The sequence below is a fragment of the Canis lupus genome, chromosome 31 (genome assembly GCF_011100685.1).
Source record: "Canis lupus familiaris isolate Mischka breed German Shepherd chromosome 31, alternate assembly UU_Cfam_GSD_1.0, whole genome shotgun sequence".
NCBI lineage: Eukaryota > Metazoa > Chordata > Mammalia > Carnivora > Canidae > Canis > Canis lupus.
Window position 1 is genome coordinate 33,857,440 of NC_049252.1, and position 18,238 is coordinate 33,875,677.

Genomic DNA, 18,238 nt, shown 5'->3' on the forward strand with positions numbered 1-18,238 from the left:
GGGCCATTTTATAAAATAAATGGCCCATACTCTCCAAAAATGTCAATTAAGAAGACAAAAGTTGAAAATAAAAGTCTTAAGTCTAAAGAGTGGGCGCCTGGCTGGCTCAGCCGGTGGAGCCTATCACTTTTGATCTCAGCACTGTGAATTCGAACCCCACAATGGCATAGAGATTACTTAAAAAAATGAAAATTGGACTATGTGATGATTAAATGAGTTAATTTTTTTTTAACAACAGACTAAAGAGACAATAACTATATGCAATGTCAAATCCTCATTTGAGTCTAGATTAGAAAAAAAAAAATTTGTCCTAAGAACATTATTGGGTCAAATAATAGTAATACAGTAAGTAAGGTGTAGTTAGAATCCTACTAACCTAAAAAGCAAACCCACACTAAGTATTTAGGATCTGTAAAGGTTTTCTCAGAAATATTCTTTTGAATGATTTAGAAGAAAAACACCTAGCAAAAAGATAAAGCAATGATAAAGCAAATGTGACATACTATGAAAAATTGGTGAGTCCAGATAAGGAGTATAAAGGAGTTCTTCTGACTATTATTCAACGTTATCTATAATTCTGAAATTATTTCAAAATTCAAAGTTGAAAAAAAAGAGGGAGGGAGGACTCACATAGTACTTCGTAACATATGTCCCTGAATTACAGGCTATAAAGCAGCTAAACAGGACAAATTCAGTTACCCAAGGAGCACATGTTTACTTGCTTCAGGGCAACTCTGTTATTCTAAACAAGGAGATGAAGATGCAAGGAGGACTTTGGCAGATCCTCTCACCCAAAAAAGCAAAGATAAAACTGGCAAAATCATCCAAAAAAGTCATTTCACAACTGTGGAAAACAATCACAGGCACTTAACAAATTAAAAAGTGTTTATTCAAGAAAACCTTCTGAATCTAAGAAAAAACTTAGAGTTTTTGGCATTTTACCTTTGGACTCCTCCTAGTCACGCACACCCCAAACCTGTGGCCCAGCCTTGAGTATCAGGATGAGGAAGTGGAGGGAGCCGGTGCCTGATTTGGGAGCTTCACCAAATAGGGACATGCCCTGTCGAAGGGCACTACACTCACTGCTGGCAATCCAGCCAGGCCCATCCTAGAGCTGCCTAAGCTGCCACACCGGTGAAAGTAACAGAGTTCAGTCAAAAATTTAAAGGCATCTAGAGAATGAGAGACAGTCACAGGAGTCTCTGAAAAGCTCCAGTGTCTTCCTGGGGATGTGGAAGGTTCTACACATACTCAACAAAGAGTGGAGAGAGTCCTGTTATCTAGTCATCCAAGGATGACCTTGAGACTCATGCCTGAAAAATGTAAGTGGAAAGTGAAGTCTGCCTCACTCCACACAAACCTTCAAAAAGTGTGGAAGGCTTACTGAAAATGTTTAAGCACAAACTTCTGACCACTGAGCTATGCTAAGTCAGGGAAAACAGCTGGGAAGACAAGCCAAAAAAAATTTTAAATTTTTTAAAAGCAGACTTCTGTGGCTTAGCACTGTAGGAAACACAGACTACTAAAGTGGTTTAGGAGACTCACTAAACAAAGCCAGCAGCAGCAAGCACCATCACAGGGAGAAGGATCAGAATCCAGAGTTTCTACAATAGGTCAACAAACAGCGAGAAAACCTGAAGAGATGGTATGTCCAAAATGGCCATGTTGTATTAGCAAGTACGTCCTGTTTCCAACAAAATAATAGAAGACCTACCAAGAGTTAAAGAAGTCCACCCATATACAAGTAAAAATGCAGGCAACAGAAAATGTCTCTGAAAGGACACAGATGTTGAACTAAGGATATTTAAATCAATTATTATAAACCCATTTGGAAGAACAAATGATGTTTACAGAATTAAAGGAAAGCACGATGACAGAGAACATCAATGAAGACACAAATTATTAAAAAAAAAAAAAAAAAAAAAAGATTCTGGAGTTGAAAAGTACAGTAGCTTAAACAGACATTCAGAAGACTGGTCCAGCAGCAGATGTGTGCTGGTACAGGAAGCTGTGACCTGACCAGTCAATAAGCATTACCCCAGCTGAAGAACAGAAAAAGAAGGAAAAATGAAGGAAGCTTCAGATGTATAGCAGGAGTCCCCAAATGAGAGGGAAGGAGCAGAAAATATTTGAGTAATGGCTAAAAACCACCCAGATTTGATGAAAAACATTCCTCTACAGAGTTGGAAAAATTCCTACACACATCGTAGTCGGTTGCAAAACGCAGACAGAGAATTTTGAAAGCAGGAGAAAAAGCCATTCTGTATGTACAAGGGAGAGAATGTCAGCAATACAACTCACCAACTTCTCATCGGAAACAGCGGGAGGTGAGCAGGCAGGCAGTGGGAGGCAATACTCAAAATGTGGGGGTGGAGGGGTAGTTCTACAACCCAGCAAAACTAGTCTCACACAAAAATCGACCAGAATGAATTGCTAGCACACCCGCCTTACGAGAAACAAGAAACCCCCAAGGGCGTCAGGCTGGAAAAAAAAGGACACCAGAGGGTAACTCACTCCACACAAAAAATAAAACCACTGGGAAAGGTAATCACATAGGTAAATATAATTAACAGTATAAATGATTTTTTAAATTATTTTCTTAACCAATTATAAAGAAAATCAGATAAACCATAACATATAAAGATGTACTCTGACAACAAGAGCAGCAGCACAAAAAAGGAAGAGAGGGAGCTCAATAAGAACAAACTTTGTGGGATCCCTGGGTGGCGCAGAGGTTTAGCGCCTGCCTTTGGCCCAGGGCGCGATCCTGGAGACCCGGGATCGAATCCCACGTCAGGCTCCCGGTGCATGGAGCCTGCTTCTCCCTCTGCCTGTGTCTCTGCCTCTCTCTCTCTCACTGTGTGCCTATCATTAAAAAAAAAAAAAAAAAAAAGAACAAACTTTGTGTGAGAATTCAATAGCAGTAATCTGAAGAAGATAGTTTTGAAAGGAGATACAGAGTGGAATCCCCGAACTGGCAGGAAGACACCCAGCACAGGTGCAGTGCAGGTTCAAAACAAGCCTGGACACAGACTAAATTGATTACTCCATTTTCACACTCCAACACTTTTTTAAAATACCCGAAATCTGATATTAATGTAAGCTACATAGTCAAGGAAGACACAACATAAATATTAAACTCCTGACAGAGGATAAATAAGCCCTGCATGTTGTATTTTTTTTACTAGTCCTCAGAAAAAATAGGGTACATAATGTTGAATCGGTATTTCCTTTACGTAATCAAATGCTCAGTGGTTGCCCAAAGTGGCCACTTTACTCTCTGCATTAAAAAAGAGCTTCTTGAAAAAATAAAAATAAAAATAAAAAAGAGCTTCTTGTGTAATAAATAATACTGTATTCCTAAGATTTTGAAAATCTCTAATTTTCATTAAATGCTTTAAAATTTACCCAATTATAAAGTATACAATAGCTCTATATGTACACAGTGCTTTCAAGTCATAAAAAAAAAAAATCTTTCTGAACATACTGTACTCCTAATTGTTTTAGAATAAAATTAAGGAAGTAACACAACCTGAAATTTTTCTAACTGCATACAAAGCCTGCAGTAACTACTAATTCACCTGATACTTTTGTTAGCCTGATTGACACGGTTACAATTCTGTCGTCTCTTGAACCTCTGGCTTCTTCGGAGTTTCTCATTGAATTTTTGGCCAATTTTAAAATCAGAGGAGATTTTCTTCATTTTTTCTTCAAATAAGGCAGACAATCTCAAGGTCATACTGTAAATCTGCAAGGATATGAAAACAAAAGCAGAGTTACAACGTATCTTTTAAAACACTTCACATACACACAAAAAAATGTATAAAGTAGGCTACTTGTAATCTGTTCCATCAGTGTTACAGACACTAGCTGTTACAGATTTTATCCATTGCCCCCACCTTCCTTCAGCAACATCTGCAAGAACAGGCAGCAACATATACCTCTCAGGCAAAAAGAAAGCAGTTTTAAATCAAGCACTCTCTGAAGGCTAAGACTTACATATACATGTAAATGTTCTCATTTGGCTTTTCCCATTTTCACATTTACATGTACAAATCCAAAAGAATATCCCCTTCTCCTAAAGTTGGATGTGAAGTTGGCTGGTTTTAGGATTGCCATCTAGGCAGCAAAGACCATGTCTTGTTGGGGTGCAGAAACAAAAGGTGCTTTCGCCTTTGTCTCCAACTTGCAGTTTGTATGCCACCTGGATCTTTTTTTTTTTTTTTTTTAATTCATGACAGACACACAGAGAGGGAGAGAGAAAGGCAGAGACACAGGCAGAGGGAGAAGCAGGCTCCATGCAGGGAGCCCGATGTGGGACTCGATCCCAGGTCTCCAGGATCTGGCCCTGGGCTGAAAGGCGGCACCAAACCGCTGAGCCACCCGGGCTGCCCGCCACCTGGATCTATACATGACTTACAGACCAAAAGCTATCTTCATCCAGAGGAAGGAAATAGACCCTAGAACTTTAACAGATGTTAAGATTGTGTTTTAACAGTTTTTATAATTAAATAGTGGCAAAGCTTTCAGAGAATTCAGCAATGTGATGTTAAATGCTACTGTAAATAACTTTGGTACAGCTACGTATTTACAAGAAGTACTCTCAACTCATTCACAATCATTCTTGGAAAATAAGTGAAAAGTTTAATGTTCAAAGCTCTGATCTATCTATCACCAAACCGCTGCACCACCGGGGCTGCCCTTCTCACTGGGTTTTATGTAAAATCCAGTAATACATCTGAATTGAACATAAACATTTAACAAAAACGGGGGCTAAAACTAATAGCTCCTTAAAATGAAAAAAGGGCATGTATGAAAATAACCCACAATTAACATCATACACAATGGTGAGAGACTGAAAATCAGTTCCCCTGAGATCAGGAATGAGACAAGATTGCCTGGTTTCACCACTATACTCTAAATTCTAGCTGGAACAATTTAACAAAATGAGAAGCTAAAATCATTCAGACTGTAAGGCTGTAAGTGAAACTATCACTATTCACAGATGATGACAGGATCCATATTCATGGCAGCATCACTCCTAATAGCCAAAAAGCAGAAACAATTCAACTGTCTGCCAGGAGATGAACAGATAAACAAAATGTCATACACCCACACAATGGAATATCATTCAGGCATAAAAAGGAATAAAATTCTCATGGATATTACAACATGGATGAACCTTTCAGACATTCTGCTGAGTAAAAGAAGCCAGACACAAAAGGACAAATGTTGTGACTCCACTTACATGAAATATCTAGAATAGACAGACATATACTCAGACTAAGGAGAGGAGACACTGTCAGGGGCTGAGGGGAGTGAGAGAGTGTGGAGTCACTGCTTAATGGTTATTGTTTCTGCCTGGGGTGACAAAAGAGTTTTGGCAACAGCAGCGATGGTTGAATAACACTGTGAATATAATTAACGCCAATCAATTATACCCTTAAAAGTAGTTAAAATAATAAAGTTTATGTTACGTATGTTTAACCAAGACTTTGAAATTCTGATAATACACAAAACTCCAATAAATTAATTGGGTGAGTTGTAAAATATCCTCAAATATGTATTTTAAATAAAGGGGGAAAAGGTATGATTGAGATTTATTTTCTCTCTGGAAAGAAAGGGTCTCACTAATGATGAATACTGACAGTAACACAAGCTTAGAAAAATGTCAGACTTGGGATGCCTGGGTGGCTCAGCAGTTAAGCACCTGCCTTCAGCTCAGGGCCTGATCCTGGAGTCCCAGGATCGAGTCCCATATCAGGCTCCCTGTATGGAGCCTACTTCTCCCTCTGCCTATGTCTCTGCCTCTTGCGCTGTGTCTCTCATAAATAAATATATAAAATCTTAAAAAAAAAAAAAGTCAGACTTGATGTTAAACTGATGTTTAAATAGATGTTAATTTTGCATACTGAATGCAAAGTAAGAGTCCTCAAAGTAAGAATAACACGGGAGTGTCTGGAAATAAATAATAAAGAGTGAAATTAAGGCAAAATGGTTAATAAACAGTGATAATCAATAATCATAGACAAGGTACTATAATACTAAACGTATATAATACGTTTTGCTTTAAATCTTCTCAAATCATTGATTTTTTTTTTTAAATTACCCAACACCTACTGGCTACAAGGATTTGTGATATTTGTGAAAATGTACACTTTCGTATACTTATTATGCTTCAACAAGTTCTAAAAAGTTATCTAATGTGTTAACATTTTAACAATACTTCAGGGATGTACTTTCTACTAGTGTTCTCAAAAAATCAGACAGCTCCTGTGTTTCCTCTTTGGATCCGAAATAGCAGTATGGAGTATGGTGTCAGTAGTCCTACTCCCACTTCAGATCTTCCTTTCCTCACTTTTAATATTCTTCCAGCCTCTATCAGTAAATTTCTAATCCACTTTTCAAGATTTCTACATCTGTGTATCAAGTTCACTGGCTGCCTCAGTCCCAACAATTCCCATTTGTTGCCTTCAGGAAAGGAAAACATTAATTGCTGTATGGTACCAAACAGCAGACATTTGGGCAGTGGCAGAGTGCTCTTACCAGTGGCTTCGCTATCCTCACCTGTCTGCAATGTTCCAACATTTATCAGCAAGTGGAAAATGATCATCAACAAAGACTATGCACACTTTTCTTTGACAACAACTTTTAAAATTACCTTTGATCTTTTGTTTGGTGTATATGCTTTTGCATTGCTAAATATCAACCGGATGTCTTTGCAAAATTCCAAAGGGCTGTCATAATTTCCTGCTTCTAAAGTTTCCCTTACTGTTCCAAAATCCATTGGAGTATCTATAATATCTCGGTAGTCCTAGGTTTTAAAAACAATAATTAGCTCAAAGATACAATTGCAACTTTTAGAAATGTAAGTGCATCAGTTCTCTAAAATATTCAAAATGAGAGAGGAGAAAAAGGTTAGAAGACCTGAAGACTCATCAATAATTTTTAAAAAGAGACCCAGACATAAAAACCTAATATACCAAAATGATATACTTCATGGGATATGGAATGGTTTTTATTTCCTTCTTTACACTCTTTATGTAATTTCCAAACTTTCTACAGTAAATTTGTGCTTTATAATCTTTTTTTAAGGTAATTTTCCATTCTCATATTAGAAGAATGAATACAGATGCTTTTATCCAATTTACAGTTTTCCTAGGACTGGCCTTACAACATAATAGATAACCTGTAGGATCCTGCCACTATGATGTAGCAGTGATTAAGTCTCAGCCCAAGTTACAGGAGTGTCTGTAAGTTCAAGAAAATGTATATGCAATACAACTCTTTCACTTAGTGGTAAGAGACAAAGTTAACATGAAGCTAAGACATCTTACTCATTAAAGCTTACTTTAAATACTTCCACCCCAATCTCTATACAAAATAAGAAAAGGCCCAAACATTCAAACAATGGCAACTTACTGGATATTCAACCAAATCAACAGGTTGTCTAAATGGTTCAGAATCTTCACACTGAAAAATTAAGTTCACTAGTTCCTTACACTGTTTCTTCCAGTTACTTTCAACATAGTTGGTTGCTTTGATGCTCCTTTTTTTCCAATCGCGGACCTAAAAACACATTTATAATATTAAGTTTTTTCATTCTTGGAAATTTAACACTGTGGTATGGCGTATTAGAGTGGTAAAAATGCAAGTGAGTTCTTGTCTTCTGTACTATAACAATGTGGCTACTCTTATTTTCTACCTACTTGGAAGGAACCCACTTTTCTATAAAAACCCAATAGCACCACTTCCATTACTCTGGAAATATTGTTGACCCCATCACTTTACATTCAAGTGTAGAGAATGTTCACAACATATGAAGTATCACCTGGAATAATTTGGTAAGCTAAATAATGGCCCCAAAGATACATGCATCCCAATCCAAGAACTCATGACTGTCACTTTACACGGCAGACTTGACTAAAGGCATGAATCTTGACATGGGAAGACTGTTCTAGATTATCAGGATGGGCCCAATTTAATCACAAAGGTCCTTTTAAGAGTGAGAAAGAAGAGGGGGCACCTGGGTGGCTCAGTCGATTAAGCGTCCCAACTCTTGATTTTAGCTCAGTTAGTGATCTCACGGTTGTGAGATTGAGCCCTGTATGTGGAGTCTGTTTGGGATTCTCTTTCTCCCTGTATCCCTCCCACTCGTGATCACGCTCTCTCTCTAAAATAAATAAATAAATCTTAAAAAAAAAAAAAAAAAAAAAGAATGAGGAAGAAGAGTCAGCAACAGAGGGTTCAAGCTGCTGGCCTGAAGAGAGAAGAGGGGACATGAGACAATCGGATGACAATAATTCAAGTCTAACTTTTCAATGTTATTTGGGGCAAGCATATTTGGAAAATTAACATATTAAGCTTAAATTTAAGCAGCATTTGGACGTTTAAAATGTAAAGCATTCCTTTCTTTTTTGAGAGAGCATGTGCATGCATGTGGATCAGGGGTGGGGAGTGTAGAGAGAGAATCTTTAAGCAGGATCTGCAGCTCAGGGCAGAGCCTGCCACAGAGCTCAATCACATGACCCTGAGATCAAGACCTGGGCCGAAATCAAGAGTCGGATGCTTAACCGACTGAGCCACTCAGGCACCCCAAAATGTTAAGCATCAACAATCTTTACTTTTATTACTAGAACTTAAAAGACCTGCTGATAAAATTCTAACCACATATCCATACACTGTTCTCTTTAACTCCATCCTTTCAACAAGTCATTTTTTAAAAAGGTTTAGTCATGGGATCCCTGGGTGGCGCAGCAGTTTGGCGCCTGCCTTTGGCCCAGGGCGCGATCCTGGAGACCCTGGATCGAATCCCACATTGGGCTCCCGGTGCCTGGAGCCTGCTTCTCCCTCTGCCTGTGTCTCTGCCTCTCTCTCTCTCTCTGTGACTATCATAAATAAATAAATAAATAAATAAATAAATAAATAAATAAATAAATAAATAAATAAATAAATAAATAAAATTAAAAAAAAAAAAAAGGTTTAGTCATCAAATCCTTCAAAGTTCCCCTTATAACAGCTTATCCTCTCCCTGCCTCTCCATTCCATACAAGCACTGTCCTTGACCAGGCTCCCACATCCTATACTCCTACTTCTTGCAACAGACTCCTAAATCACTTCCTTTAATACTGATCCTGTTAACTTTCAAAATCTATTCAACTATTTTGGTTGTACAATTGATCCTCTAAATTTAAATGAAATCCTTGGTTTTCAATACCATCATCATCTGCTCCCAAAGTAACAAACAGCCAGATGCTGCTACTCTGCTCACTCCCATACTCCACCCCTAAACCAGCCAGGCCAATGCTCTATCACTAGTGTGGGGACATGCCACACATGCCTACTTTCTGACCTGGGTCCTAATAGCTCCTTACTTTCTGAATGTCCCCTTCCTACTCAGCTCCCTGTGAGAACTCAGTTCAAGTCCCAATTCTTCCACTAAACCTTCCCTAACTACCCACCTTTTAGTGATTTGCCATTTCTCTCACAAAACACTCAATACCCAATTCTAATATAACTTTTCAGAGAAACATCTAAGATCTTAGGTTGCTTTTATTTTTTTTAAAGACTTTATTTATTAATTATACCATATGGGGAGGGGGGAGGGACAAGCAGACTCCTTACTGAGAGCGAAGCCTGACGTAGGGGGGCTCAATGCAGGGCTCAACCTTACAACCCTGATGAGATGACGTGAGCCAAAATCAAGAATCATACACTTAACCAAATGCACCACCCCAGGACCCCCTTTAGGTTGCTTTCAAAACACATAATAAGTAAAAGACAAAGGTTAATCAGGCAGATTAACTTACTCTCCTTCTTCCCGAAGATGTTTTAGGAAGATCACTATCATCCTAGGAATAAAAATCAGAGCAGCTTAAGTGTTAACATTCTCATTAGAAATATAATAATCTAAATGCATATCAAAGACATTAGGTCTTACCAGGGTTTTTAACTTATTTTACAAAAATCTCAAAAGGCAGACCCTATCAAATGATTTTTGTGGAACCCAGCCTCCAACAAACCAACCATTCTTAATAACCCTTTGCATTCCTTAAGAACATGCATTAATTCCAAAAGATAGTGATAAAAAAATGCTTTGTACATGACTTAAATATAGTACATGCATAAGCGACTTTAAATTTGTGTTTTACTTCTATCCATAAAACCCTAGAAACCATCTCCTACATTTCCTCAATTTCCTACTCTATACATTTTCTTATTCCCTAAATCAAATATTTGTGTACCCATTTTTATTCCAATATAAAGTAGCTTGAAAATCAGTGTATTACAGTTAGGGGTCTTGTAGAAATTGATATTAATTACACTGATAATGGTTAGTGTTTTTAAAGAGTATCCTTCCTAAAACTCCTACAACTTAGTGCCTGATTCTGTATGAAGTGAAATTATTTATACCATTGATATTTGCCTTAAACTTCAAAATAATCTTGAGTGAAGAACTTGTAGGCACTGGGAGCATGGTAAAGTTCATTAATTTTTAATTACAGTTAGGGGCGCCTGGGTGGCTCAGTGGTTGAGCATCTGCCTTCAGCTCAGGGCGTGATCCCAGGTCTGGGGACCGAGTCCCACATTGGGGTCCCCACATGGAGCCTGCTTCTCCCTCTGCCAGAGTGTCTCTGCCTCTCTCTCTCTCTGCCTCTCTCATGAGTAAATAAAATCTTTAAAAAAAATTTTTTTTAATTACGATTAAATCCAACTCTCAGATGTTGGTTTTTGCAAAAGTAGAGAACATTCTGCAGCTATGTTATTCGCAAAGACGTATTTTATTTGGTATCAATTATTGGTCAAAACAAATTACCTCACTGAATGTCTAGACAATTAAGAAATATATTTTTATCAAAATAGTTTTCATAGTTCACTGGAATATAGTGAGAATTGGTATTTTCTAATTCACTCAATATTTTTAAGTTATTATTTAAAATTAACAAAAATCATTATAAAATTGGCAAACTTCATACCAAATCCTCGGCATTTTGCTCATCATTTTCAGAAGTGTTGGAAAGTTCTGAGATATTTGTACAGTCTTGATTCCTAAAAAACAATTTTTCATATTTTTAAGAGTATGCAGATGTAGTTACTGTTGTAAAAAATTCAAACTGCAAGTTAAGATATAGATGGTTCTCCAAGTAGAGGAATACCAGGGTTTTTTAATCTACCCTCTGTGGAAACAACTGACCATCTTAGAATACTGAAAGCCGCCCCCCCCCAACTAAGTATGTATAAAACTAAGCTGGTAATCCAGAAATAATACATGCATAAGCTCAATTGGGTGAACTCGGGGATGAGTTTTCCTACACATCATCACTAGTCATAGTCATACAGTTAGTACCAAGAACATGGCTGATGGAGATAAAATAGAGGGGAAAAGTACAAATTAAAGCAAATTATATCTTCCCTGCACCCAAAAAAGAAAGCATGCTAATTTAGGAATGTCTAGGCATAAGGAAGATCAAAATGGGTGTGTGATTTTTCTGAAGTGGAAAAAATGAAAATTGTGGGCCAGGAGCAGATTCAACCCAGTTGAAAAACTTGGAACCAGTTACTTCCCAGTGTGTGGCCTGATGGTGAAAATTATGGCACAGTTTATAAACCATCTTCTCCAATAGACAATTCTTTCCAACAATTTGTGTGACTATGGTAGAAGGGCATTAGGATCATACAGCAACGTTGGAAAACAAACAAACAAAAAAAGGATCATGCAGCAAAATACTAAGTTTAAAAGAAACAGGCTGAGTAAGTTGTCCAAAGTGACAAAGAATGTTCAATCAAACAAATGAGGTTAAAACTCAAGTCTCACTTTCCAAGTCAGTTTCCATTCTACTCCTGCAAACTGATCTCCCAGTGCAAGAAGCATATGCTGAGTCACCCTTATACAACCACTCTCATGGGATACAATCCCAAAGAGACGAAAACCAATCTAGTCATGACAAAACCTCACACAAACCCAAACTCAATATTCTCCACAAAATAAGTGGTGAGAAATAATGATGAGGTCAGGAGCGAAGGGAAAGGCTACATAACAGATAAAAGGACACAAAGACACCAGATGAGTGAAAGCAGCAGGGGTCTGGACTAGGTCCTGAGATACAGCAGGGATGCTGCCATAAGAACTGAGGAAATCCACTGCAGGCATTAGTATGACACCAAGAATAATTTCTTAACATTTCATGAGGATACCACAGGTATGAAAAAAGTTAACCTAAGGGGAAACCGGTGAAGGGTATATACAGGGCAACTTTCTGTAGTATAAAATTAGTTCAAAGTTTTAAAAAACAGAAAAAAACTAGATTCTTGATTTCTCATGCCTTTACTAAAATTATGATTACAATATGTGTGTAAATAAATGCCACTTAAAAAAAAGAAATGCCACTTAACGCATGTTAAAAGGGTATAATTCAGAGAGCAAAAATTAAAAAATGGTTCGTTGCAAGAGGTGCAATATGCAAAGTCACTTTTCCACCACATCTGTAACAGGAGGTAACTTACTTTATAAATTTTAAAAGTTGGTCAGTTATCTTCTTAGCTGATCTTGCAATTACACTCTCAGGTTCATTAAATGTCCTGGCATTATGTTCTATATATCTGACTTCCCAAACTAATGCGGATAGCCTCCTTCAAAATAAAAAGTAGGCATTTTACACGTTAGAAAATGAAAAGACAGAAATCAAATTTTAAAAATTAAGCCAGCATATATTAATATATTAAATCATAAGCCCTCAAGCTAAACCACTTTCTAATGCTGTCAACCTGTCATAGTCATAAGCAATCATGTCACAGAAGCTAAACCACAGAGAATGTAAAGACCAAAAATCTTAACAGTTCATTTTATCATAACATCCAGAAAACTAACAAAGTAACCCACCCTTTTACCTTCTCTAGAGATACTATTGAAGCTACTGAGACACATTTAAGAACATGTGTTAAATACCATTAATCCTGAGAGAGTAACCGGGCAAAGTGATTTCTGAACAAATGCACATTCCCAGGTTTGGCTATGGAGATATATTACACCAACTATATAAGAAGCCAGTTTTTTGTACTGGTAATTTCTTGAAATAGATGAATTATAAAAAATAAAATACCATCAATTACTTAAAAAAAAAAAATCACTGAGAATAGGAAATTTTATAATTACCAGTTCTCCAGAAGCCAAAGATAAAAAGCTGATGACTCTGGGGAATTAATCTTTCAAAGGCCAATGTTTAACCAATTATATCTTTAAATCAAGGGAAGTAAGAATGTTAACACCCAAATAAAAACAAATATGATATCTAACTACTTAACAAATTCATTTAAAAAAAAAAACAGACTACTAAAGATTGAAGAATGAAACATGGCATTTTTTTTTAATTTGCTTTCTCTTCAACATCTAAGTGTCTTATATATAAGACCACAAATTACCATAATGAAAGAGAATGAAACCGAAAATAATGCTCATCAGCCCCCCTACTTCACCCCTGTCACCATCAACCACCACCTCCATTTACTCTGGTCAGGACGATCAAATACCTTTTCAAACTATTTTTAAAAGAGGTTTCTACTGACCTGTAAAATCTATTAACAAGTCTCATTCGGATTGTGTAAAGATCAGTTGGATAAGCTACTACAGTACAGTACTTCGGATATGTACACAGATCAACTGGACCTGCAAAAGCTGCTGCTATGTCTGTGGAGGGAGAGAAAAGAATTTTTGATCAATCAATTCATTACCTTTAAGAGATTATTTCTCTACAAATGATTCAAAAATAGAGCTACAATTAACACTGCAAGCCCACCCAAAAGGTAGCAAATAAAAATTGTAGTGAAGAACACAACCCCAGTTTGCCACTATTTTAAAATACTTATGTGGAGTGGAAAGCTTAAACATGAAAATTCACACTCAAAAACTTACCAAGATTCAAAAGTTGATCTATGCCACTAATAATTCGTTCACACTCTTCATCTCTCGATTTCTGACCCCATTCACCATCTTGTGGTTTGTAGAGCAATTTCTCTAGCTCATCTGAAGTGACAGAAATACTAGCTCCTAATTCTTCAGGTGGATCAACTATGAATTCCATTAAAAAGAACAGAAAAATTATCAAACAAATATACCATATTTAAGTTGTCGAAACTCATTAAAAAAACACTACAAAGGAAAAAGTAGCTCTTTTATAGTGGAGAAACCTGCAGACACCACCTAAATCACAGAATGAAAGTTAATGTCTTCAGGAATAGAACATATGGGTATCATGTGGCTCCTGACAGGAAGCACGGAGGACCACGTATACATATCACTTCTCTAACACTAGTGCCAAAAATGCAAACCCTGGATATGGATGAAATTACAAGTCAAGCCCAAACTGAGAGAAATTCTACGAAATAGCCAGGATTACATGGGAAACGACAGTGGGCTACTAAGATGCAGTCAGCATCAAGCTGGAAGCCTACGATAATAATTAATGAGCCAGATACCCATTAATTCTTTTTTGAGAGACGCCTAGGTGGCTCAGCAGTTGAGCAACAACCGGCCTTTGGCTCAAGGCGTGATCCTGGAGTTCCAGGATCGAGTCCCACATCAGGTGCCCTGCGGGAAGCCTGCTTCTCCCTTTGCTAATGTCTCTGCCTTCTGTCTCTCATGAGTAAATAAAAATCTTTAAAAAAAAAAATTCTTTTTTGAGTTTTAGTAAAGCTCACAATTACCATAATAATTCGAAAACATTTCTCAAACAGAAAACATAGGTAAAATATTATTTAAAAATTATATACCATTATCAGGAATTGGTTCCATGTCCCATGGGCTAAGTTTTTCAATTTCAGTATTGTCCCACCTGTTAAAAAACAAAGTCTAGTTAGCTCTCATAAAAACGACTTGTGGCAAAAAAAAAAAAAAAAAAAAAAAAAAAAAAAAAAAAACCACGACTTGTGGCTGACAACTAGGTAACCAACTACAAGAGTAAAGAAAAATAAAATGTGAAAATTTTACTGTAGCAATCAAAGTTTAAATATTACTAATAAGATTTTTAGGAAAATATATTAAACCAGAAATCCTCTGTGGCTTATAGCCAGGGTAGGCATTTAAAAAACGAAAACAAAAGCAAAAAAACAACTCAAAGACACAGCAGAGTTTTGAATACCAGTTTAGAATGTGACTTTATTCCACAGCCAATAGAAAAGCAGCAAAGCCTTCTATAAACAAAGGAAATGATACAATGTGTGCCCCTGAACAAGGATCCTGCAGTATTACACTGCTATATTGGGTGGCTACAGAAATGGTCCCGGGAAGCAAGCAGAGTCTGTCCTAAGGGGTACCAGTAAATAGGAAGCAGCAGAGACATACTAGAGACACTGTAAGGGGGAAGACTGACAGGACTCAATGACAGACTAAATCATGGTCCTTAACCATGGTCATAAAACCACCCACCACAATGAATCAATGTTTGTAGAGGCTTCATTTTCAACTGCATACAGACCTAACGATGTAGCACTGGAAATGACTATCTGGGTACTGTGGCTGATATGGCTCTTGACTCAGCACCGTCCCAAACCACCAGGCATCATCAATGATAGAACGAAACCTGTCACCTGTAAGAGATGACCAAGACTGAGACACCAATTTGCCAAAATTAACACTTTTAATTTATAAAATACCACTGATTTGGATAAAAGAGAAATTACATCTTTATCTTAAACTTAGCCACCATTCCCCACTTTCCAGCAATCTTCAGGGATGAGATAAACGTATAAAGATATAATGTCACACTGAGCAATTTCCTGAAGGCATATAACCATATAGTGTAACAGACTAAAATGGTTATGACTAGACGACCTTGTCTGGTGGATCCAAACACCTACCCCAAAATAAGTTCTATTACATTATACGACATGAAAGAAAAAAGTTTAACAAAACTCAAAAACCTTTTATAACTATATGTACTGTCAATAGTTTAATATTTAATAAGTATATTAAATACATACAGCTCTGCAATGTTTCCTGAATAAAACAAATTATAAAAATATGATTAAAAATATGATTAGAATTTAATCCGTGATTATTCTAAAGTTGTTCCTATATAAGTATTGTCACATCTTAGGACTTCACATTAAAAATCAGTTCAAGAGGTATCCTTCAAACTGCTTACATGTTATTTAAAACCATTAGGGGCACCCAGGTGGCTCAGTTGGTTAGGCATCTGATTCTTGGTTTTGGCTTAGGTCATTAATCTCAGGGTTGTGAAATCAAGTCCCACATCGAACATGGAGCCATCTTAGGACTCCATCCCTCCCCCCAGCCCCCGGTTCTCTCCTTCTGCCTCTCCCACCTCCCTTAAAAAAAAAAAAAAAAAAGGAAACATCTGCATAGCTCTTTATCTCAGCAGGGTATATGAAGTGGGGAAGTAGATCTTAGGAGGGCTCCTCAACAAACCAAAATAACTGTAAAGAGTACTCCAACTAACTTCAGTCATTTTCTGAATGTATTTTAACAATAAGAACTCTTCTAGAGGAATACAGTATATGTGGGGTCCGTTACAGAAAAGAAACACAGACTGCTGTAATAAGCCCATGTTTTCCTTCCCATCCATTCCACCATTCTCAAAACAAAATCACTAACAAAAAAAGTCCCTTATCCAGAATTAGTAATTTCTTGGTAGATTTGCAATTCTTTTTTCAAGGAAAAGTTTTACAGAAATGTTATCAATCAAAATTAAAGCTACATCTCACCTCCAAGAAAGAGAATATTTATGCCATAAAATACCCACAAATAGTATTAACTTAAAGTATGCTTATACTGAATTCTGTAAAACTGAAAAATAAAAAAAAATAAAATAAAATAAAATAAAAAAAACCAGGAGTATCATAACTCCTGGAGCAACATGTTTTGAGGTTCTTAATATATTTTCAAATTCATGGAAACATGACTTTTATGTATATTTCATATTTTCCAAAATCACTAGAAACCCATAAGCCCCCTAATCCCTCTCTCTAAATAAATTTCCACTTTTGATAGTATTTCATTAATATAAATATTCTAAAACAGAACTTCAACTTTAGAAAAAAAATCCTATCAAAGTTCTAACTTTTTAAATGAAAGGCATATATTAAAAATCTGATGTAACACTCTGGTTTTTGTCTCATTATATAAGTAAAACACCTAATTTAATATAAAAAAGCCAGTCTTTGATACCAGGAATTAACTTTATAATACTTTTCTTCCTTATTTACCTAAAACTAGAAGATGCTTTTAGTTTAAATAAAAACATTTCTTCAGTGTTAACACTTTTAATTAAAAGGAACCTTAAGAAATCACTTTTCTGGGAGTACGTGGCTGGCTCAGTCAGAGGAGCACACAACTCTTGATCTCAGGGTCGTGAATTAGAGTCCGATGTTTGGTACAGAGATTACTTAAATAAAATTTTTAAAAAAGAAAACACTTTGGGACGCCTGAGTGGCTCAGTGGTCAAGCGTCTGCCTTTGGCTCAGGTCATGATCCTGGGGTTCAGGGATTCAGTCCCACACTGGACTCCCTGTGAGGAATCTGCTTCTCCCTCTGCCTGTGTCTCTGCCTCTCTTTCTGTCTCTCTCTCATGAATAAATAAAAATCTTAAAAAAAAAAAAAAAAAAAAAAAACCTTTTCAGAAAGTAAAACCCGACTTTTAAGAATTAAAAAAAAAAAAAAAACCCTGTTTTTGCCCATATAACAGTAGGATAAACTTAAGAGTAGGACAGAACTTTAATAAAGTTTTCAACATAGAAAAATCAGAATCAAGCAACTTTTTTTTTTTTTAGCAACTTCTTTTAATAACACTGCTCAAACCTCAAGAAAACAGGTAAAATTTTAGAGGGGAACAAAACTGAATCAGAAGGTCTGGTACATTAATTTCTCAACCACAAAAATAAAACAAAACCACTAAATTACAAGAGTCAAGTGGGAATCCACCTCTAAAGCTGAGCTACAAAGAACTGACTTTAAAACAATTTTTGGATGTACATATTGGTAGAACAAAAAGAGAGCTTCCAACTCATACATCATGGGGCTGGATAAACAAGAGATGGGAAACTTTTTATTTTTTAATATTTTATTTATTTGACAAAGAGAGAAATCACGGGCAGAAGGAGAGAGAGAAGCAGGCTCCCTGCTGAGCAGGGATCTACATGTGAGGCTTGATCTTGATCTCAGGATCCCAGGCATAAAGATGGGAAACCTGAATGTTCTTCAGAATCTGGCTATAGGACCTGTTAA

The 18,238-nt window shown here is 36.7% G+C and overlaps 1 protein-coding gene across 2 annotated transcripts in view; it reads right to left on the reverse strand.

Annotated features, from left to right (window-relative positions):
• BRWD1 (bromodomain and WD repeat domain containing 1) overlaps nt 1-18,238 on the reverse strand; it is a 119,509-nt gene that overhangs the window by 20,945 nt on the left and 80,326 nt on the right. For both annotated transcript variants that reach the window (XM_038581507.1, XM_038581506.1), the window contains exons 28-37: nt 15,471-15,582; nt 14,767-14,828; nt 13,910-14,065; nt 13,564-13,684; nt 12,505-12,630; nt 10,977-11,049; nt 9,810-9,851; nt 7,423-7,569; nt 6,662-6,814; nt 3,582-3,748 (exon numbers count right to left, since the gene is read on the reverse strand). In XM_038581507.1, coding sequence (XP_038437435.1) covers nt 3,582-3,748; nt 6,662-6,814; nt 7,423-7,569; nt 9,810-9,851; nt 10,977-11,049; nt 12,505-12,630; nt 13,564-13,684; nt 13,910-14,065; nt 14,767-14,828; nt 15,471-15,582 — 1,159 coding nt within the window. The remainder of the gene's footprint in view (nt 1-3,581; nt 3,749-6,661; nt 6,815-7,422; nt 7,570-9,809; nt 9,852-10,976; nt 11,050-12,504; nt 12,631-13,563; nt 13,685-13,909; nt 14,066-14,766; nt 14,829-15,470; nt 15,583-18,238) is intronic.